Source organism: Oncorhynchus masou, chromosome 1 (assembly GCF_036934945.1).
Source record: "Oncorhynchus masou masou isolate Uvic2021 chromosome 1, UVic_Omas_1.1, whole genome shotgun sequence".
NCBI classification, from domain to species: Eukaryota; Metazoa; Chordata; class Actinopteri; order Salmoniformes; family Salmonidae; genus Oncorhynchus; species Oncorhynchus masou.
The window spans coordinates 73,721,836-73,743,474 of record NC_088212.1 but is presented as its reverse complement, the minus strand read 5'-3'; the positions used below and the strand labels follow the sequence as shown (position 1 = coordinate 73,743,474).

General features: G+C 42.2%; 5 protein-coding genes across 9 annotated transcripts in view; 3 read left to right on the top strand and 2 right to left on the bottom strand.

Moving 5' to 3' along the window:
• Positions 1–4,218, bottom strand: part of LOC135550385 (diacylglycerol lipase-alpha-like) — a 43,966-nt gene extending 39,748 nt beyond the window's left edge. For all 3 annotated transcript variants that reach the window (XM_064981133.1, XM_064981142.1, XM_064981152.1), the window contains exon 1: positions 3,509–4,218. The gene's annotated coding sequence lies outside the window, so the exon portion shown is untranslated. The remainder of the gene's footprint in view (positions 1–3,508) is intronic.
• Positions 4,219–7,184: 2,966 nt separating this feature from the next.
• On the top strand, positions 7,185–10,957 carry LOC135550370 (tropomyosin-1, isoforms 33/34-like). Of its 2 annotated transcripts, none has more exons than XM_064981105.1 (2): positions 7,185–7,347; positions 8,484–10,957. In XM_064981105.1, the coding sequence occupies exon 2, from the start codon at positions 8,536–8,538 to the stop codon at positions 8,839–8,841; it is 306 nt and encodes a 101-aa protein (XP_064837177.1). In that variant the 5' UTR covers positions 7,185–7,347; positions 8,484–8,535; the 3' UTR covers positions 8,842–10,957. The 2 variants fall into 2 exon arrangements, with proteins under 2 accessions (XP_064837177.1, XP_064837167.1); XM_064981095.1 differs by having other exon boundaries at positions 7,187–7,347; positions 8,487–10,957.
• A 1,138-nt stretch (positions 10,958–12,095) lies between these two features.
• On the top strand, positions 12,096–13,193 carry LOC135550380 (DNA-directed RNA polymerases I, II, and III subunit RPABC5). The gene is made up of 3 exons (XM_064981119.1): positions 12,096–12,204; positions 12,618–12,735; positions 12,901–13,193. The coding sequence occupies exons 2-3, from the start codon at positions 12,641–12,643 to the stop codon at positions 13,007–13,009; spliced, it is 204 nt and encodes a 67-aa protein (XP_064837191.1). The 5' UTR covers positions 12,096–12,204; positions 12,618–12,640; the 3' UTR covers positions 13,010–13,193.
• A 260-nt stretch (positions 13,194–13,453) lies between these two features.
• LOC135550350 (cleavage and polyadenylation specificity factor subunit 7-like) lies at positions 13,454–17,372 on the bottom strand. Of its 2 annotated transcripts, none has more exons than XM_064981064.1 (9): positions 16,830–17,372; positions 16,262–16,471; positions 15,988–16,091; positions 15,427–15,572; positions 14,963–15,317; positions 14,720–14,841; positions 14,420–14,567; positions 14,084–14,318; positions 13,454–13,897 (listed from the first exon to the last, which is right to left on the bottom strand). In XM_064981064.1, exons 1-8 carry the CDS (start codon positions 16,911–16,913, stop codon positions 14,084–14,086), a joined length of 1,404 nt encoding a protein of 467 aa, XP_064837136.1. In that variant the 5' UTR covers positions 16,914–17,372; the 3' UTR covers positions 13,454–13,897. The 2 variants fall into 2 exon arrangements, with proteins under 2 accessions (XP_064837136.1, XP_064837144.1); XM_064981072.1 differs by having other exon boundaries at positions 14,720–14,838; positions 16,830–17,371.
• Positions 17,373–17,585: 213 nt separating this feature from the next.
• On the top strand, positions 17,586–19,875 carry sdhaf2 (succinate dehydrogenase complex assembly factor 2). Its single transcript, XM_064981084.1, has 4 exons — positions 17,586–17,756; positions 18,472–18,695; positions 18,960–19,069; positions 19,274–19,875. The coding sequence occupies exons 1-4, from the start codon at positions 17,730–17,732 to the stop codon at positions 19,402–19,404; spliced, it is 492 nt and encodes a 163-aa protein (XP_064837156.1). The 5' UTR covers positions 17,586–17,729; the 3' UTR covers positions 19,405–19,875.
• The last annotated feature ends 1,764 nt before the right edge of the window (positions 19,876–21,639 follow it).

The following is a 21,639-nucleotide window of genomic DNA, read 5'->3' as shown; positions in this document are numbered from 1 at the left end:
GTATACATTTATTTAATAGTATTTTCTTCTGCAAAATGTTTGGTCCTAATGTATGACCATAACTGACTTGATAAGCTCCTAGTAAACTGTAGCTGTAAATTACTTCACAAGTCAATCATTTACAGTCCCTTTGTAGTCCAAAAATGCCATGACCATCACAGTGCTCCAGATAAAACCCATCCCTCTTAATACAAAAACCGTCAATGACATACATTATATGTCGTTTGTCATATTGAGGCTGTCAAAAAGAGGCACCCTATTCCCTTTATAGTGCACTACTTTTGACTAGGGTTTGTAGGGCTCTAGAGAATAATGGTGCCATTTCAGACACACTTTGTGAAAGACACAACCGTCAGGAGAGGAGAGGTACTCTGTGGGGGGTTGAGGAGTCAGCAGGGGAGGAGTAAGTGGAAGCAGGTGTAAACAAAACAGACAGTATTCTGTTGTACTGTGGCTAGGAACCTCTTAGCGCCCTACTGTAGATCTAATGGATTATTAGGCTTTTAAATGGTTGTGTTTGTCAAACAGGGACACCAGGTTTCTGTCTGAGAAAAGCAGTTTCATTTATAATATGGCCATACAACCAGTGTGATTTTTCCCATATTAGATTTAATCTTATGTTGGAGAAATCCGTGTAGATTGTTGTCATGAAGTCCAGAATGTGACACTTGTATGTTGTGATGGGAATTATTGGCTAGGGAGTGGTTGCTGTGAAATGACCAAAGCAAAATCTCAATAGCACATCTACTGGAAACAGATCTGTGCATGTGCAACATGAATGTACATCTCACACATACACACTCCAGTCTCATCTCAGGTATTGAAATCAAGCTTGTTCCATAAACGTTTGGAAAGAGGTTGAGAAGGAAAAAGTAAAGAAAACCTGTCCTCTTCTCACTGCTAAGGTAGAGAAGCAGCAGAGCCACAGTACTGCAGCGTAATTATTAGTCCAAATGGAACGTTTTTCAACTGTACTGATCAAAAATATAAAACGCAACATGCGCTAAAAGATCCCAAACATTTTTCATATGCACAAAAAGCTTATTTCTCTCAACTTTGGTGCAGAAATTTGTTTACATCCCTGTTAGTGTGTATTTCTAATTTGACAAGCTAATCCATCCACCTGACAGCTGTGACATTTCAAGAAGCTGATTAAACAGCTTGATCATTACACAGATGTACCTTGTGCTGGGGGCAATAAAAGGCCACTAAAATGTGCAGTTTTGTCACAACACAATGCCACAGTTGAGGGAACGTGCAGTTGTGACTGTAGGAATATCCACCAAAGCCGTTGCCAGAGAATTTAATGTTAATTTCTCTACCATTAGCCGCTACCAATGTTGTTTTAGAGAATTTGGCAGAACATCCAACCAGCCTCACAACCGCAGACCACGTGTAACCACTCCACCACAGGACCACCACATCCAGCTTCTTCACCTGCGGGATCATCGGAGACCAGCCACCCGGACAGCTGATGTAACTGTGGGTTTGCACAACCAAAGAGTTTCTGCACAAGATGTCAGAAACTGTCTTATGGAAGCTCATCTGAGTGCTCGTCATCCTCCCCAGGGTCTTGACCTGACTGCAGTTTGGCATCGTGACCAACTTCAGTGGGCAAATGCTCACCTTCGATGGCCACTGGCACAATGGAGAAGTATGCTTTTCGCAGACAAATCCTGGTTTCAACTGTACCGGGCAGATGACAGAGAGCGTGTACGGCATCGTGTGGGTGATCAGTTTGCTGATGTCAACGTTGTGAACAGAGTGCCTCATGGTGGCGGTGGGGTTATGGTATGGGCAGGCATAAGCTATGGACAATGAACACAATCACATTTTATCGATGGCAATTTGAATGCACAGAGATACCGTGATGAGGCCCATTGTCGTGCCATTCATCCGCCGCCATCACCTCATGTTTAAGCATGATAATGCTCAGCCCCATGTCACAAGGATCTGTACACAATTCCTTGAATCTGAAAATGTCCCCATTCTTCCGTGGCCTGCATACTAACCGGACATGTCACACATTGAGCATGTTTGGGATGCTCTGGATGAAAGTGTACGACAGCGTGTTCCAGTTCCCGCCAATTTCCAGCAAATTTGCACAGCCATTGAAGAGTGGGAAATCATTCCTCGGGCCACAATCGACAGCCTGACAAACTCTATGCGAAGGAGATGTGTTGAGCTGCATGAGGCAAACGGTGGTCACACCAGATACTGACTGGTTCTCTGATCCACACCACTCCTATCTTTTTTTTAAGGTATCTGTGACCAACAGATGCATATCTGTACTCCAAGTCATGTGAAATCCATAGATTAGGGCCTAATGAATTTATTTAAAATCAACTTATATCTTTACAGTATTTGAACTGTAACACAGTAAAACAAAAAACAAAAAATAGAGTTTCTATTGGACAACTTCAGGTAGGTCCCGCCCCGTTATGTTCCAGTTGCTTCCGTTTAAGAAATGCTTTGCAACAGAATCAGCATAATGAATACGCCCCTGGGTAAACTGAGTCTGAATGCAAGATTACTACAGGGATTTAAACCAGCTTTAGGGGGCAAACTGGGTCTCAAATCCACTGAAGACACTTTGAATGTGACCGTAATTCATGTACACTGCATCTCTCTGCCCACTGGCTTTTGTCTTCAAGTATTACACAACAGTCATAACAACTCTCCAAGTAGTAACAACTTTCAAAACATCACTTTTACACTACTGCAAACAGATCATGCTTGATATACCTGTAATACAAACTCACATATCTTACATGATCCACTTGTCCATGTTCGAGCCTTCAAGAAAACATGCAGAGCACCTAGAGAAGCTATATTGGCACTCCTAGGGAAGCTATATTGGCACTCCTAGGGAAGCTATATTGGCACTCCTAGGGAAGCTATATTGGCACTCCTAGGGAAGCTATATTGGCACTCATGGAAATAAAGTGATTGTGACTGGGCATTCATTCTATTGGTATGACAAGCATTTATCTCTGTAGGCCCAGCTATGAGGCTGATAAAAGGCTCGGTCTTCACCCATTGAGCTACATATGCTTTATCCAGTCTCTCTCCACCTGCTGCATGTCTGCACATGAGCATCATAGCCTGCCCAGTCCTAAAGGGTTATTGAGAGGAATGCAAAAACACTGGACATTCTGCAGAAAGACTCCACAATGATGCAATAATAAAGGAATAAAGACATGGTCGAGAAAAGGTTTGAATATATCTAGCCTAATCTGCAAGGTTTGCTGTGGGTTGAGCCTTCCTTAAATCAATAATGGACCTGCCACTAATTGTTGAGCCATATAACCGAATGTCCGAATTTGCCTAATCTCTTCCTTATCACCAAGGTAGGTAAAGCTAAGAAAAAAATGCATGAGTAATATTGCTATCCCAGTTGATATTTTAGAAAAGGTTATTGTCTGTATAGGTAAAACATTCACGCTGTCAATGTATGACACCCCTCCCCATCCCATTACATTGATCCGCCGTTGGGCTTCTTTCTCACCTGTATTGTGACGATGCCTTGCCAAGACCCACTGCATCGGTTCTGTTCGTTCTCCCATCCTACTCTTGTCCACCTCGAGCTCACCTCCACGCGGACCTGGACCAGTGCTCTGCCGGGGATAAACCCTGTAAAACTCCGCGGCGACAATATTGCGCTGAACCGTGGCTGGCAGAACACACACGTACCTCCCTATGAATCCAACCACGGTACTTCAAGTGACAGGTTCCACTGGAATCCGGGCCAGGCAATCAGATAAGGGTCGCAGCTGGATCATACCCTAACCTACAGTCAAAACCGTGCAGACACGCGCTCCATTTACTCTGCCTTGGAATTCAAGGTCTTAATTCATCGATAAATTGCAACACGTCGTCGATATGTAGGATATCCGCTGACCGATGCCTCTTCACGCCATGTAGGAGAGCCGGGAGGTTCATCCATACAATGTTTCTCACTGACAGAGAGTGAAGTTGAACAAAAAAATCGCTACACAATCTTTTTATATTGTATCATGTGACAACCAACCGGACAACTCCCGAACCTAATCAGACTACTTCAAGTAGCTGGTCCCAAGAAATTGGTTGTTGTAATACCAGCTGACAGACCAATTTTTTACCCCTGAAAAGATACGTCGTTTCTATTCCCATTCCCTATTCCGCAGCTGCGGATCAAACACCGAATCACCACTGCGTCATTTACGTAGGAACTTTACGTCATCCATCGCCCTACAATAGAGACAGTTGGATTTGCGTCGTTCACGCAGGCTTCGGCGATTGTATGCCCTGTATAAACCGCTGGCATACTGTGAAATGCACGACTGGTGGTTTGTGAATATCGAGGAATCTCCAACTGTAGAGTTTGGGCGTGGACTCGCGTCATTTCCTTAGCTACACTTTTATTAAATAGATGTGCCCTGCGCTCAGACTGGCTCTAAATGCAAAACATGGGCACATTTTCTTTAAAATATCAGCAAAACAAATATGATTACAAGCACATAATTAGCCAAATGCATTTTCCATTAATAGGCTAACACTATTAGACTACACAACTTGGGAGGGCTACCCCATAGCCATCACTCTGCTGCGACCCCAACAGCTTTGGGTCATCTGTCCATGGCAGACAGTCAGACATCACCCTAAAATAGAAATAAGCTGCCTGAAATATTCATTCTTAGTAATGTCAACACTGTTGAAAATAGGCCTATTTGATTTCCCAAATGGATACTGATTTTCAGAGTTGTAAGTTTGTTGTATACAACGCATAAGCCCATCTTACAGTATAGGCTACAAGGGCACATAGGCACAAAACCTGACTGTTGGCATTGGCATTGCATTGACATTTATTTGAGTATTGACTGAGCCCTGCTGGACATGCTTGTTAATGTCGTACATTACTGCTGTGTGTTTTTGGAATGCAGGAATGTTGCTATAGGCATCTGCCATGATGTTCCACCTACTCTAAGTCACCCTACTATATCCTGCTTCCTCCCATATATTAGTATTATTAGTACATGAAGGTAACTACCTTAATGCATTACTACAGTGGTGAGAAATGGCTTAAAATGTTATAATTTAATTGTCAAAAACAAGACAAAAGCATCCAGGCCCAGAAAACATGTTTATTTTTTATTTGATTTAACGAGGCAAGTCAGTTAAGAACAAATTCTTATTTACAATGACGGCCTATCAAAAGGCCTCCTGCGGGGACAGGGGCCTGGGATTAAAACAATATAAATATAGTACAAAACACACATCACAACAAGATAGACAGAACAACACTACATAAAGAGAGACCTATAAGACAACATAGCAAGGCAGCAACATGACAACACAGCATGGTAGTAACACAATATAAGAACAACATGGTAGCAACACAAAACATGGTACAAACATTATTGGGCACAGACAACAGCACAAATTGCAAGAAGGTAGAGACAACAATAAATCACACAAAGCAGCCACACCTGTCAGTAAGAGCGTCCATGATTGAGTCTTTGAATGAAGAGATTGAGATAAAAAAAAACTGTCAAGTTTGAGTGTTTGTTGCAGCTCGTTCCAGTCGCTAGCTGCAGCAAACTGAATAGAGGAACAAACCAGGGATGTGTGTGCTTGGGGGACCTTTAGCAGAATGGGACTGTCAGAACAGGTGTTGTATGTGGAGGATGAGGGTTGCAGCGAGGCCTAAGAAGGTTTTATAAATAAGCATCAACCAGTGGGTCTTGCGATGGGTATACAGAGATGACCAGTTTACAGAGGAGTATAGAGTGCAGTGGTGGCAAATCTGATGGCCTAATGGTAAAGAACATCTAGACGCTTGAGAGCAACCTTACCTGCAGATCTATAAATGATGTCTCCATAATCTAGCATGGGTAGTACGGTCATCTGAATCAGGGTTCCTTTGGCAGCTGGGGTGAAATAGGAGCGGTTACGATAGGCAAAACAAAGTCTAGATTTAACTTTAGCCTGCAGCTTTGATATGTGCTGAGAGATGGACAGTGCACCGCCTAACCATACTCCCAAGTGCTTGTATGAGATGACTACCTCAAGCTCTAAACCCTCAGAGGTAGTAATCACACATGTGAAGAGGGGCATTCTTCTTACCAAACCACTTGACCTTTGTTTTGGAGGTGTTCAGAACAAGGTTAAGGGCAGAGAAAGCTTGTTGGACACTCAGAAAGCTTTGTTGTAGAGCATTTAACACAAAATCCAGGGAGGGGCCCGCTGAGTAAAATACTATCATCTGCATTTAAATGGATGAGAGCTCTTCCTGTTGCCTGAGCGATGTTGTTGAATATTGAGAAGAGTGTGGGCCTAGGATCGAGCCTTGGGGTACTCCCTTGGTGACAGCCAGTGGCTGAGACAGCAGATTTGACTTTATACACTGCACTCTTTGAGAGAGGTAGCTAGCAAATCAGCCCAAAGACCCCTCAGAGACACCAATACTCCTTAGCTGGCCCACAAGAATGGAATGGTCTACCGACAGCTCAATAATCACAGTGTCGGTAGAATACAATGGTAGGCAGGTATCCTAGCGGTTAAGCGTGTTGGACCACTAACCAAATGTTTTCTGGTTTGAATCCCAGAGCAGACTGGATGAAAAATATGTTGATGTGCCCTTGAGCAGAGCACTTAACCATACTTGCTCCTTTAAGTCACTCTGGATAAGAGTGTCTGCTAAATGACAAAAAATACAATGCAGGCATACAGTAGTATTTGACTGAATGAGGGCTGTATTATTTGAATTATGTCATCCCCTTAGCATCACAGGGAGATATTTTATTTAGATAAAGTCAGACAGTGGTGCAAGAAAGTACTCAACTAAATCCATGTACTGAACACACTTGAGATAAAATTTGAAACACACAAACAAGCACATTTTCCCCTTTACAAATGTGACTCACAAATACACACATTTTGAGGCAGCATGATGCCACGCATTGGGTATGCAAATCTTTCTATTATATATTTGTACAGTATATACAATTGAATTACTATTGTAGTAATTATTATAGTAGGCTTCTACAAGAATTTTACAAGAATTTACTTTAAAAAAGACATCCTAAGCTCTAGGGCTAGGCAGAGAGATACAGTAAATTGAACCAAGACACAATGCAGTCTAAAGATACAGACACCCCCACTGTTTGCAGCCCAGATGGTACATCCCAGTCCTTCTCCTTTCCCTCCCTCTGTTTTCACTGTGCCCTCCATCTCTCTACTTACTCTCACTCTGTCTTGAGGACATTACTGAGTTCCGGCTGATAGCTTTTGAGCAGCAATTCCATCCCTCCATCCTTCCGGCCATTGTTACAGAGCTGTTTGAGAGGAGAACAGAATAGCCTGAGGGTATGTACTCTCAGATTTCTACCTCCTCACCCTTCATGCTATTTCAGTATTTTGGTCAATGGGATTATCACAGTCTGTGCAACTCCCATCTTCATATCCTGTGCCAGCATCGAGCATCCTCAGATGCATCCGTTTTAGTATCTCTGTTTTTTCTTTAATTCCTCTCTTTCTTATTTTCCTGCCTTTGGATCATTCTGTATCGCCACTATGTTATTACTCTCTCCTCTCCTTATTCCGGTCTGCTTTCCTCCATCTTGACCTCCATTAACAGTACATACTGTATGACTCATGCCATTTTAGAGATAGACAGGGAGAGAGAAAAAAATAAATATACAGAGAATATTTATTGCTTGCTGAGACTGGATTAACACACATCAGTGTGGTGAGTGCAGAAGACATGCATGCACCTCTCAACTGGGCTCTTTTTTAGCAGCTGCAGCAGCGTGATTACTCCGTCTGTTACAAAACGTGCAGTTAACTTTCCCATGAGATTGCTCGACAGGATGCTGGACTTACAAGTGTTGCTTCCACTGGAAGTTTGCTCTACAGATGTAATAAACAAACCAGATAATGTATATAGCAGGGATAATATGGTTCTGTTTATGTCATCTTGTCTGTCAAGGTCACATGATGGCCCTGTCTTTACTGACATGAAGCAACATGATGCTTCATTCTGCAATGAATAAGGAGGTGTAAAATATCAAATCAAATTTATTTATATAGCCCTTCGTACATCAGCTGATATCTCAAAGTGCTGTACAGAAACCCAGCCTAAAACCCCAAACAGCAAGCAATGCAGGTGTAGAAGCACGGTGGCTAGGAAAAACTCCCTAGAAAGGCCAAAACCTAGGAAGAAACCTAGAGAGGAACCAGGCTATGAGGGGTGGCCAGTCCTCTTCTGGCTGTGCCGGGTGGAGATAACAGAACATGGCCAAGATGTTCAAATGTTCATAAATGACCAGCATGGTCGAATAATAATAAGGCAGAACAGTTGAAACTGGAGCAGCAGCACGGCCACACTTCCTGTGTATGTTGATGCTCCCTGTCTGTATAATAACACCAAGGGACAGTAGAGCAGAGAGTCTAATCTGTGTGATTATCTGTCTGCCTCTGTTTGCTGTTTTCCATCAATAAAGCAGTGCTGACCTGAAAGACACTTCTGACCAACCCCACCTGTTTCTGGATCCTATGGAAGCTAAGGCTAAGAGCGGGGCACCAGCGCCCAAGGCATCCTCTAAAGCAGAGAAGAAGGAGACCGCTCCCCCTAAAAAGGTCGACCCCACTCCAGTAGAGCCTCCACCCCCAGCGGTCCCTGTGGAAGAGCCTCCAGTGGAGGATGGCTCAGCTGAACCAGAGGGGGCACCAGAGGGGGAGGAGGCAGCAGAGGCCAGCACAGACTCCCTGGAAAGCCTGAAGCCCTTCCTCATTGGTGGTGCCATCATCGCTGCTGGTGCCATCCTGTTGGGGGCGCTGTTGTTGGCAAGAAGAAATTAACCTATTGGTTGATGGGTTAACAAGTCACTTGCTGATTGGTTCATAGACTATCATGCAGCTGGTAGAGATGGGGGATGGGGAGCCACTTTGCTTCTTAAGTTTATTTCAGTCTGACCTAGCTTGTAGTGAATAAAAACATCAGTGAACATTCAAGTAATATATTTTTGGGCCCCTGCTAGTATACTCATGCATGAATTTGCTCCACCTCTCTAACTGCACCTACTTATTATAGGGCTACACGCTTTTAATCACCATACAAATGCACTCCAACAGTTACACTGGACACACACATATATACGGTACTTGAACACCCTATTTATCCAGTATGCACTGATAAACATTTTGATGTTTCTGGGTCTACTAATACATCAATTAGAAGTAGAAATGCAGTAACTTTATATTGTTTGATTTGAAAAAGGTCATATGAAGTGAAGTATGAAGTATATTAAACAAACTATTGTGAGTGCCTAGAAGGTTTGGGGTCAATTTCATTTAAATTCCAGTCAATTCAGGAAGTACACTGAAATTCCAATTCTCTTGAATCCTTTTCAATATAGAACATTTGGAATTTGAATTGTGTTTAATTTCTGAGTGCAATTTAAATGGAATTGATCCCAACCCTGGTGCCTAGTATGTGCTATTTCTATGCTCGTATTGCTTTTGCTGTAAATACCTGGTCCCTGCAGATTAGATGTGAACCCTTTTGAATAACGGTTTTAGACCAGGAGATATCGTTATATTCAGGGGAAGTTGCATGTTTTAGGGAAGGCTGTGTGTGATGTCAGTAATGGCAGATAATAGTGTGACAGATGAAGTAACTTAAATAATTGTATGTAATACACTTCCATTTCAGTCTCTACTGATGCTGAGGTAATAACGTTTCATTGTCAAATTGCCCCTATATCCCAAATCAATATGTACATTAAGATTATAGTCAAAGTTATGCCTGGCTGCCTGTGTTTACTGCCCTGGTGACACAAATGGAGTATAAACCAAAAGCATATACACTAAATTGCCAAACCTATTGCCAAAAATATTATATACATTATATTTTAACCCCGTGTGTTAACACTGAAATCCCTTGGTGTGTCCATTTGTCAAATGTATTAACAGCTTGCTTACTACAATTTCTCTGGAGCAATAGTGTAGCCTCTATTTATTTGAAGACCATACATGTTAGAGAGTGTTAGTGCGAGAGACTGTGCAGCTACTGTAATAGTACTGTGCATTGTATGAATTTTGATTCAGAATGAAAATATTCTACATGCAATATGTGGTGTACCAATGTATGTGGTAGCTTGGCCAGTCATGCTCAGCAAATCAGAATATACACAAATATATTACATCCATCTCCAACCTCCAGGAAAGCGTTGAAAGTACGATGAAATGATAATACATGCATTATGGTGTATTTTGTAATATTTTTTGATAGTTTGATGAACCTAGAATTCAAGTAGAAAGCATGCATTATTGATGGGAGTAGAGAAAGATGGATTTATTTAGTAGATCAACTGAGACTGTTTCCTCATTTGTTTCCCTATTAATTACAGAGAAGCTCTCCTATTTTTGATAACATACAAACAGTTTTTTGTTTTAAATTTTAGAAGAGGCCTAAGAGATTTTTAACACCCAATCAAACATCTTGCTTGAACACTGACATGTAGCGTACCATGATGCAATATCAATACCTCCAGCACAGCAACAGAACAGACACATATTCTGCGAACACATGTTCAAATAGCCTAGTCATCATGTCACAGAGTACTAAATCAAATCTAGCAGTTATTTTCCTTGGTCTCAAAGAGCGTATAAATGCAATAATTCCAGTAGGACTTCACATTTTAGCACATTCTGTATGATATTAAAATAAATGGCAATGATGGTGAAATGTTGATGGGTAATACTATTGTAAATGGAGAATGAGAACCAGATGATGATGTGATATTGGTGATTATGATGGGGATTAAACCTATATTTTCTTGATATCCCAGCTCCCTATATAACATATTTTCCCTCTTGCACACTCCCTCCCCCTGCCCCCAAAGCTCCTTGTGTAAATCCAAATGGTTGTATTGTGACTTGACCTGACCTTTATTAAAGGCAATGGACGTTCTTGCATAGACTAAAAGGTCTCTTTGATAGCAGTGAATAATGTTGTGTCCTACACTCTCCACCGATAGAAATAGCTAGGGTTCATTGTGTTGAGATTGAAGCACTCCTCTCATTGTTTCCTTTCCTCCATCATCACTGATATGAATAGGACTGACTGGCTATAGGCTGTATTATGTCCACCATTCACATGTTAGCGGTCATGAAAAGGAGACATTTTAAATGTTATCATGCTGGCCAATAGGGTTTCTAAACATTGTGCCGTTTTAAAAATCTGAATTCTCAAAGAGATACATTAGCCAGTTCCAGATGTGAATCTAGTATTCTAGTAACCATGTATGTTACCAATAAAATTGGATTTCATGATTTGAATCTGGTATTGGACTAGTCCAAAATAGAAAACTGAGGGGGAGTCGTATTCTAAACAGACCCCTAATATTCGGAAAATCTAATGTGTACCATGAAAACAACAATATGCTAATGGTAAATGGAGCTATGAATGAGGTGCAGCTCATTCAATTACAACATTTCTAGAACCCCCTGTAAAGTTTCAGCCCCTGGACATGCCCCAGTCAGTTGCCAACTTAGTGACTTTGTCGTTAGCGTGTATTCAGACTCCTCTAGCGACACATTTTCAAAAAAGCAACAAGCGACAAATCTAGCGACTTGTTCTGGTGTTACTGGAGACTAAGAACGATACGTGCTTTCACGGCACTCTTCTGTGCCTTGGGCCCCACCCTGTCCCCAAAGCACTCACCCAGTCGAAGCACAGCAGTCCTTCCCAGCTGCAGTCAGAGCAGGAGATGTTCACCCCTCAGCGTCCAGACTGTCTTTTTTGTGTGACTTGTTGTAGGCTGCTAAGTATACCATAAGGTTACAAACCAAACCAAAAATTAAAATGAAGGAGGAGGGTTGGAATTGTGACATAAAAAAAAAACAAGAACCGACAGAGTAAGTTCATTTGTAGTTCTAAACATATTTAGGGTGGTTTTTTTACTCACTTTTTGTCTCTCCCACGACATTTTTCCCTCTCTCCTACAGCATCCATCACAATTACATGCATATTGCCAATTGTGCAAATTAGGTGACGTATTTTTGCGACTTCTAGGACAGCCAATAGCTACTTTCCTTACTGAGGAGTTGGCAACACTGGCCCAGTATTGAGGGAGGAGCGACGCGCGTTAGCTACATGTTCTTCCTGTGTGCTTTCTTGTCTGTTTGCAAGGGTTACTGCGGAACATATTTTACTTTACAGTGAGTCAATAACTACTTTATTGTTCGAGTCTCTATTTCGCCATGATATAAAGCATGTATGTGTTGTGTACTAACATGTTTTGGTTAATTAGCTAGCTCTATGCAACGGTTTTGAAAACGTGTGCGCTAACTTGTACTGTGTAGCTAGATAGCACGCTTGTTGACATGTTCGCGCTAAGACTGAGCGTCAGTAAAACAAAGTAAGTTATCTACAAAATTGATAGGCTAAGCGGTTTCGTGTAGTTGTGCATTTTTCGTTGAATATCTACCTTTTCAAGTCACCCGTCTGCCGTTGGCTGGCTAGGTTGTTAACATTAACTACATGTTTATTTTAACACGTGTCATTTAGCAGATGCTCTTATTCAGAGCAATTTACAGTAGAGTGCATACATTTTTTCGTAATTTGTTTTCAGGGCCCCAGTCGGATCGGATCAAAATGATTATCCCAGTCCGGTGCTTCACCTGTGGGAAAATCGTTGGGAATAAATGGGAGGCGTACCTTGGCCTCCTTCAAGCTGAATACACTGAAGGGTGAGAGACTCATGTCTGCTGTGGTCATTGTTTACATTGTATTTCCCTAAAATTAATCCCTTTCTCGAAATATTGTAGTGTTCACTTATTTCATTAGTAGCTACATAGGCTACTCCTGACAAACCTATTACAAACTCCAGTGTCTCCCATTTGTTTGGTTGGCAGTGATGCCCTTGATGCTCTTGGTCTGAAGAGGTATTGCTGTCGGAGGATGCTGCTGGCTCATGTAGACCTCATTGAGAAGTTGCTGAATTATGCACCCCTGGAGAAATGATGGATACAACAACCACATACAAGAATCATATGGCTTATTTATTAACAAGCCCTGGCTGACTGCCAGTGAGGCAGTGCACCCTGATGGATTGACATCCAAGAGACTATTTTCACATCTTGTTTGAATCGTAAATGTTTTGTTGAATAAAGCAATAAATACTCACTTAAGTGCTTTGTAAAGCAGAGTCAGTTCTTTAATATGGCTTCTTTGTGTTGGCTCAGTGACCTAGTTTCACTTTCTTGCAAGGCTCATTTCACTAGGTGTCTGAATTCCTGCTGCTTTCTGACAAAAACATGGCAAGTGGCTGTAGCCTTATTGATTGAATTGAAGCCATGTAATTTACATTGCGTAAATAAACAAGACAGTAGGCCAACCCCTTTAAGCAGCACGGGTCAGGCAATGAAAACTACCTGGTCTCTTTTTGCAATAAACACTTGTTCCAACTCATTTTAACAGCCTTTTTTAATCAGTTCAAATTTGATACAAAAGAAGGGGGAAGAGGGGAAAAAAACACTACACAGTTCAACATATAAAAAACATGTACTTCTGCTTTGTGCATGCAGGTGTGTCAAACAACAAAAGTTGTAGCCACAACCCTGAAATGGTCAATTCATAATCAAAAATAAAATTACAAAGACAGTATCACTGTGAAAGAGGGGGTTCGTGATGGCCAAGATTAGAAGGTAAAATGCTTGGTGGCCGCTGAATACCGGGGAAACGTGGAGATGGGGGCAGTAGGTTTGGGGGGGGGGGGGGGGGGCTATGGACATTCATTTTGTCTCACCATCAGTTCATCCATTAACCCAGACTTTTAAGCAGCATGGTGCAGAAATAAAGTCCTGCCTCCCCTCCTACTCAGCCTGACAGGGACAAAGAACCTAGAATGTCCTGAAAAGATCAGACAAAAGTTCTGTCAGGAGTGCATAAATACAAAAGGTTGAGACTGAAAAAAAAATGGTGCTTGGCAATTAGAGGTGGTGGTGTATTTCAGGATGTGAGTAAGTGGTGGTAGTCTGTAGATTACAGAATTAGAGGGGAGATGTGTTGGAGATACGACAGGGCCAGAGAGCTTACCTAGCGGTGCCGCTCGCGATGCTCCCTATGTCTATCTCGTTCCCGAACACGCTCCCGGTCTCTCCCATCTCTCTCCCCACTTAGGGAGCGTTCTCGGTGCCGGCGGGACATTCCTGCAGCCTCCCATTCCTGGCTGTAGGACTCTTCCCTTTCCCTGCCTCTGTCCCGCTCTCTTTCCCTGTCCCGCTCTCTATCTCGGGAACGATGTTCTCTGTCACGGGAACGGTGTCTTTTCCTACAAAGAGAGAACAAGTTAGGAGTGAGGCCACATTACAATTTCCATTTGTAATGAAAGAACAGTCCATGAGAGGTACGAACAATTTTTCCAGCACTGACCTGGAGCCGTAAGACTTGCTCTCAATGGAAAAGAGGCAGTCTTTCAGAGAAGTGACCAGCGCTCGACAGCGCTCGTCCCCATACACTCTTGACTGCTTGATGACAGCAATGGCAGTCAAAAGCGTCTCAATCGCCAGGGGCATGTCTCCTACATGAGGCGAGGTTACAGAGTTTATTACAATAGCAGGATTTAAGATGACCATGATCTGCATTGTGTACTGCACATGTAAATGTCTTTGGGTCTCTAGTCTAGATTAATCTGTATTTGAGTGTCTAGGCATTTTCCAGTGAGAGTCTAACCAGCAGTAGCTCCAGACACAGCCTTGGTGATGGCGCTGCTGGCGATTGCTCTGTTTCTGTTCATCAGCTCATCAAACTCTCCCTCTGGCATTTGGGGTGTGGGCGCTTCACTGTCCCTGCTGCTAGAGAAAGAAACACTCCCTTACTGATCATCATCATACATATCCATACAACTTGTGATAGACATGTTTTTGTATTAATTGGTAAACATTCCATAATATAAAGTACAGTGGATGAGCTCACCTGTGCCGGTTGTACGGTGTGTTGTGTTGTTGACTGTAGTTGTCATGTTGTGCCGGAGGAAAGAAGGCGGGGTTGAGATGCAGGGAGGGTGGAGGATGGCTGGGGAGACGGAGAGGTGGTGGAGGGAAAAGGTGGGGCATGGGGGGAGGAGGGATGTGTGGGGGAAGGTGAGGGAAAAGAGGAGGAGGCAGCCTAAAGTATGGGACTGACAGAGGGGGAGGTTTGTTGTGAATGTGTTGGGGGTGGATAGTGTGAGGGACAGTGGAGTGGTTCTGGTTGAGCACAGGAGGGGAGACGGAGGTGTTTTTATCCCCAGTATCTGACGACTCCTTTGAGTTAGAGCGCTGGGGGACACCTATGGAAAAGGAGGGACAGTTTGATTTTGTTTCTATGGCTGTATTGTATATCGCTTCCGAGAAAGACTTGACCACCTATTTATTTGCTGTAAGTAGATGTGTGCTTACGTTTATTAGCCTGGGCTTCAAACACGGCAAGATTCTGGCGTGTGGCAAAGCGGCAGTCCACCTTTTCCCCATTAACATGACAATTTGGCAATGTCTCCAGCAACCTCTGCAATGACTCTTCTGTGGCCACCACTACCTCAGCGTATCTATAGAGAGTAAAAGACAAATATCAGCCAGAATACTTAATGTTACCAGCTGGAAAGAAAGGCTATTTTAGAGCTTTGAAAGGCCATCACAACATAATCAACTAGCCATCAGTAGACCACCAGAGCAGCCCTGTCCAGTTCTTCAGGGTCTGGAGACAACACTTTGGCTCTGGATCATGCACAGATAATAAATAAAACATTGGTAGTCATCTGTAAGATCGGTATTTAGCTTAGCTACTGGAGCATCATATTTATTTGAAGACTAATTTGACTCAATAGGTGTCTGTCTCCAGGTCTCCCTAGAACACCATGGCCAGACCCAGTCATGAAATGACAAAACACCCAGTTAATAAACAGTGAAGAAATAGATCACATTAGATTAGAATGATGCCCAGTGGATAGGCCTAACTCTCACCCCCTGGACTGGCCATTAGCTCTGTTCTCAGCAAATTTGATCTCCACAATGTCCTTCACACCCAAGGTGCGCGCCACGTTAATAAGGTCTTTGTCGGAGGTCCACTGAGGAGAGGGGTAAAGGAAGACAAAGGCGAGAAAGAGGGAGAAGATTGGTAAAAATTAAGGATAGGGACAGAAATGTAATAGGCCTAGGTGGCTGTATCTCATTACAGAACATAGGCTAATAGATTAGCAGACTGGATTGAAGATAATGGTGGTGGTGGGAGACTCACCCAGGAGAAGTTGCCCACATATACAGCCAGTCTCTTGTTCCACACTCCACTGTAAGTGTACAGTATTGCTGGTTTGCTCTCCTCTTTCGTCGGCTGGTCCTTGCTGAGAGGCATAGCGTTCTCTGAGAATTTCCTTTCCCGGCTCACAGAGCCAGTGAGCACGTCATCATAAAGATCACTTGCCTCTGCCGTTGTTGGAAAATCTCCATCCTATATAGAGAGAAGATGGAAAGAAGATATACACCATCCCTCAATGCCTAGCTTATCACTCACAATGACCATCCCTGAAGAATCAGACAAACTACAAGAGAACACTAACCGCCACATTTGTATTGTTGATATCAAGGTTAAGAAATTGAATAGTATGACTTTTTATCATATATTCTAAATGTAACTATTTACATTCATTCATTTAAGATGTTGACATGTTGATCATGCTAAAAGTCAAACAACCTCATCCAACAAGTTATTTTAGTTCCCACTTCAATAATCTTCTGCATTCACTTTTAGCTTCTCACAACTATTCATGTCTACAGCACTTATCATAATCGCTCTCGGCCTGTCTCACCTCCCCGTTGTTTTGACTGAACTTCTCGTCGTAGATGTCTATGAGGTCAGTTGCACCACCACCATCGGCCGCTTTAGCCGCCATCCCGAGTCCTGGGTTGGCAGTGCAGCCTCTGGCTACGTTAGCAACGTTTTCTCTCAGCAATCGACACTTGGCAATAAACGCAAGGAAATAACTAAAAGTGCATGTTTTGCACCTTTCCGGGCATCTATGTTTTATTGATGTTGCTAGTCCAGCTGGCTAACGTTACCGAGTTAGCACCGCAATATTGAACTAAATAGCTAGGTAGCGAACGTTCGCTAAATGGCTAGCTAGCATTCCCTCCCCTTGCAGGGAAACTGGCGTGGACGGAATACCAAAGGCAAACAAAGAAATTACCAACCCAGATTAAAATGTCAACAAATATTATACTTTCAAAATATGATATAATTGTAATGTAAGTTTGCATGCAAAAACTGATAACTCGGGTAAGCACTCAGCTAGCTTGTTGCTGCTACATCAGAACAGAAGCGGAATCGAGGAGTGCATCTTTCAAATATCTCCGGTGTGAATCAGGCATGATATTACGACGTTCCGAAAAAAAAAATGTTTAGCTTTCAGCTAAATAATATATGTTGTTACATACGTGAATATATAATGTAAATGTGTGACATGTTGATACAATTCATATTGTTTAACATGCATTTCAAGAATAATTTGGAATAAAGTAATAATTGCCCTTACCAATATGGCGCCAATTATTTCCCTAAGCTAGAGCGGACATTTCTTGCTGTGCTCCCCTTGTAATTATGTGACTGTCTTTGGCTAGCAGGGACTTGTATAATTTTAGGACACTGGTTACTCTCGAGTCAACAAGAACAGTCACATCAGGATTCAGCAGTTACAAGGAAGAAATACACAATGTTGTCTGTTCTCATTGCTAAAAGAGTGAGTCGTATTTTGAATACAAACGTGAGGCTACACGGACTATCTGAGTTAACCTTGTATCCTCATTGACTTTTTGTTTTTTTACTGTCGGTTTGCTATCTAGATAACTAATGTCAAGGCTGGCTAGAAATGCTGTCTATTCTGACTGAAGCTAACTCAAGTTTGCCCATAAACCTACTGTAGTTTACTACTGAGTTTGAAAGTAATTTTCTGTTCTCTCTTTTCAAACTGAACGGTAAAGTTGTGTGGGATATGAAGGTACACTTGTGCAACCATACCACATGGGAGGGCAGCAGATAATATTATGCAACCAACCTCATGTTTTACAGCTAAAGGAAGTAGGCTGTCTGGCAAGAACAGCAGTCCATTTCATACATAGTGGTAGCTAGCTAGGTAAAATTATGCACAAGGACTAAGGTACTCTTCACTCGTACTGTCATCTGAATTAGCCTAGGGGCGCTATGATCTTTGCCTGTCAGACTTGTGAGTAGCCTACAGGACAGTCATTGTAAGCTACTTTTCTAGCAATTAAACTATGAAATCACATTTTATTGGTCACATACACATAGTCAGCAGATGTTATTGCGAGTGTAGCGAAATGCTTATGCTACACTCGCAATAACATATACTAACCATGTGTATAATTAAAACCATCTCCATGTTGTTGTGTACAGTCAGTCCAGTTGTTGGTAATGATGTTGTTTATCTTGTCCAGCTGGTAAGTGGGGTATGCCAGGCGTCATGGAGACCAGCTGTGGCAGAACTAATAACTACACGGGGTTACAAAGGAGAGGCACCTGATGACTCTAGGGGTGACCTAATTGAGATCCCCCTGCCTCCCTGGACAGAGAAGGATGGTGAGACCATGGACATCAAGAGACGGCGCCTGCTCTTCCAAAGCCGAAAGAGGGGCATGCTGGAGAATTGCATATTGCTCAGGTGAGTGGACCACTAAATCATACTGTATATATTTTAGTATTGATTTTAGTCTTTTTAATCCTGAGCAAAGCTCATACTATGATAGAGCCCACAATAGATAAATGTATAAACCATCAGGTTTAAGGACAGGCAGCATATTTGTGGTCAGTGGCAGAGGGATGATTTAATTATAGTGTGCAACTTACAATATGTGTATCTGAGTCTTGGACATGTCTCAAAACCATACACTTGCACATGCCAATCAAATTGTCTTTCCCCTTTCAGCCTGTTTGCCAAACAATATCTTAATACAATGAACGAGCCCCAGTTAAGACAGTATGACAGACTGATCAACGAGCCTAGCAACGACTGGGACATCTACTACTGGGCAACAGGTGATGAGATAATGATATTATCTTATCTGTGATTATCCACTCTGATCCACACCAGGGCAAGCAAAGCCATATAATAGTTAGTTATACTGTTGTTTAGAAATAGTTCTTATTTTCAAGCTGATCTGCTGACTTGCCCATTCTATATGAGATATGAAATGTCAGTTGAAGTTAACTGAATGTGTTGTCTTTCCCTCCTCTCAACAGAGGCCCAGCCTGTACCTGATGTGTACGCAGGTGAAATCATGGACCTACTGAAGGAGTTCACAAAGAACAAAGATCAGGAACAAAGGCTGGACGCACCCAACCTGGAATACCTGGACAAGGGGAGCCAGTGAAGCCTGGCTGACACATCCCTCTCAGGGTGTTTTCACATTAGTCTTCTTTAAAATAACTGATCTCAGTCCTCTTTAAAGTGAACTCTGAGGGTAAAAAAATAAGCAAAAGATCTGTTCTTTGTATTCACACTGCCCTTACCTTTGAACGAGGACTTAACTCCTTTGCCAGTTCACTTCACCTATTTTGTTGTCGGAGTACTCTTTGCATTCACATTGCTATGTTTAGAAAGGAACCAATATCTTTTTCTAACATTCATTCAATGCACTGTGGGTTTTTACAAAGTGCAGGACAAGCCATTCCATCAGAATATGCTATCAGACAGCTAGATGTACCATATACCTACTTACATTTTGGAAGCTAATAGATTGCATTTTGTTAAAAATGAGACAGAATAATTAGAAGATACTATTAACATGTAAATATTATTGGTAACAGAATAAATTGCAGAATAATTACTGCCGATAAGATAACGCTGTAGAACATTTTACACCCATTGTAGGCCACTGCCCCTTTAAGAGCTAGAATCGATTTTGTACCCTATGTTGTGATTTTTACCAAATTATGCTATCGTCTCCTCACACTATTCAAACCCCACAGTCGAATAAACAGCGTAAGAAGCTCTTAGCCTATAGATCACATATTGCACAAAAAAAAATCCGAACTAAAAACTAAACGCATATTATGGCATTTCTGTGCATCCTTGACAATCGCTAATCAATATCCTTAAATAGCACACGTCCCCCCCCTAATTTATCTAATTTGTGGCACCAATGCGAGGGGCAATTGCAGGGGAAACGGTGTTGCTGCAGTCTAGTGTGTGGTGCGGGAATAATGACAAGCGAATCTGGGGAGCTTTATGTTCACATAGCCTTAAAGGGAGCTGGACCGTAGAATTCATGCGAACCGAACTCGGACTACCTCTCGAAATGGTCTAAGTTCGCTTCGGGGGCTCTATGAGTGGTCTGAGTTCCTTTGGGGGTTTCAGACAATCAGACTGCACTAAAAAGTAAGCGACAATTGTTTTTCTGAAAAGGACCAAGTGTGAAAACACCCTCAGAGAATGCTAATGATCTCACAATTTACCAGAGAAATGTACCTCCCTGACAAGGATAATTCCTACAGCTACAAGCACATGCATCACCGGCCTTATTCATAAGACCTTCAACACAAAATGAAAATAATGACTAGTACACGGATGGGTGAGTTCACTATACTGAACAAAAATATAAACGCAACATGTAAAGTGTTGGTTTCATGAGCTGAAATAAAAGATCCCAGAAATGTTCCTTACGCACAAAAAAGCTAATTTCTCTAAAATGTGCACAAATTTGGGTTACAGTGTCAATGCATGGACACCAGGGGGAAGCAAAACTACGGTTTCATTCCCTTTTTGCACCTCAACTGCACACTGCTAATCACAGGTTTAACTTAACGTACTGGGAATGCAGATTCAAACACACGAAGCTCAATACTCTCTCTTAAGGGCAGAGATGCAGGCACCAAAACAATTAATATAGCTAGGCTTATTGTGGGTTGCCCTGTGTCCTTGATGTCTGTAATTAGCTTTCAGCTCAGTTACTCAGGCTAAGATGATTCATAATGTAGCTAGATATCTGCATGAAATTAATAGGCAAGGTTCTCCTTTCACCATGAATGAGTAAACGTATGAAGACCTGGCTATAATGAAAAGTGTATCAGGTGTGAATGGGTGCACCTGCTGTGCATAATGTTTGTGCGAGTGTGTGTGTGTATGTTTGCACTGTGTGTGTTTGTAGGGCTGCATGCTGGTGAGTGGGAGTTTGTGAGTGTGTCAGAGTGTCAAATACACTGCTGAAAAAATAAAGGGAACACTAAAATAACACATCCTAGATCTGAATGAATGAAATAATCGTATTAAATGCTTTTTTCTTTACATAGTTGAATGTGCTGACAACAAAATCACACAAATTGTCAATGGAAATCAAATTTATCAACCCATGGAGGGCTGGATTTGGAGTGACACTCAAAATTAAAGTGGAAAACCACACGACAGGCTGATCCAACTTTGATGTAAGGCCCTTAAAACAAGTCAAAATAAAGGCTCAGTAGTGTGTCTGGCCTCCACGTGCCTGTATGACTTCCCTACAACGCCTGGACATGCTCCTGATGAGGTGGTGGATGGTCTCCTGAGGGATCTCCCAGACCTGGACTTAAGCATCCACCAACTCCTGGACAGTCTGTGGTGGATGGAGCGA

Coding starts and splice junctions, on each gene's coding strand:
- LOC135550370 (XM_064981105.1), top strand. CDS start 8,536: ATGGAAGCTAAGGCTAAGAGCGGGGCACCAGCGCCCAAGGCATCCTCT.
- LOC135550380 (XM_064981119.1), top strand. CDS start 12,641: ATGATTATCCCAGTCCGGTGCTTCACCTGTGGGAAAATCGTTGGGAAT. Junction 12,736..12,900: donor CAAGCTGAATACACTGAAGG/GTGAGAGACTCA, acceptor TTTGGTTGGCAG/TGATGCCCTTGATGCTCTTG.
- LOC135550350 (XM_064981064.1), bottom strand. CDS start 16,913: ATGGCGGCTAAAGCGGCCGATGGTGGTGGTGCAACTGACCTCATAGAC. Junction 16,472..16,829: donor TCAGTCAAAACAACGGGGAG/GTGAGACAGGCC, acceptor CTCTCTATATAG/GATGGAGATTTTCCAACAAC. Junction 15,318..15,426: donor TGAAGCCCAGGCTAATAAAC/GTAAGCACACAT, acceptor CCTTTTCCATAG/GTGTCCCCCAGCGCTCTAAC.
- sdhaf2 (XM_064981084.1), top strand. CDS start 17,730: ATGTTGTCTGTTCTCATTGCTAAAAGA. Junction 18,696..18,959: donor GAGAATTGCATATTGCTCAG/GTGAGTGGACCA, acceptor TTCCCCTTTCAG/CCTGTTTGCCAAACAATATC. Junction 19,070..19,273: donor CATCTACTACTGGGCAACAG/GTGATGAGATAA, acceptor TCCTCTCAACAG/AGGCCCAGCCTGTACCTGAT.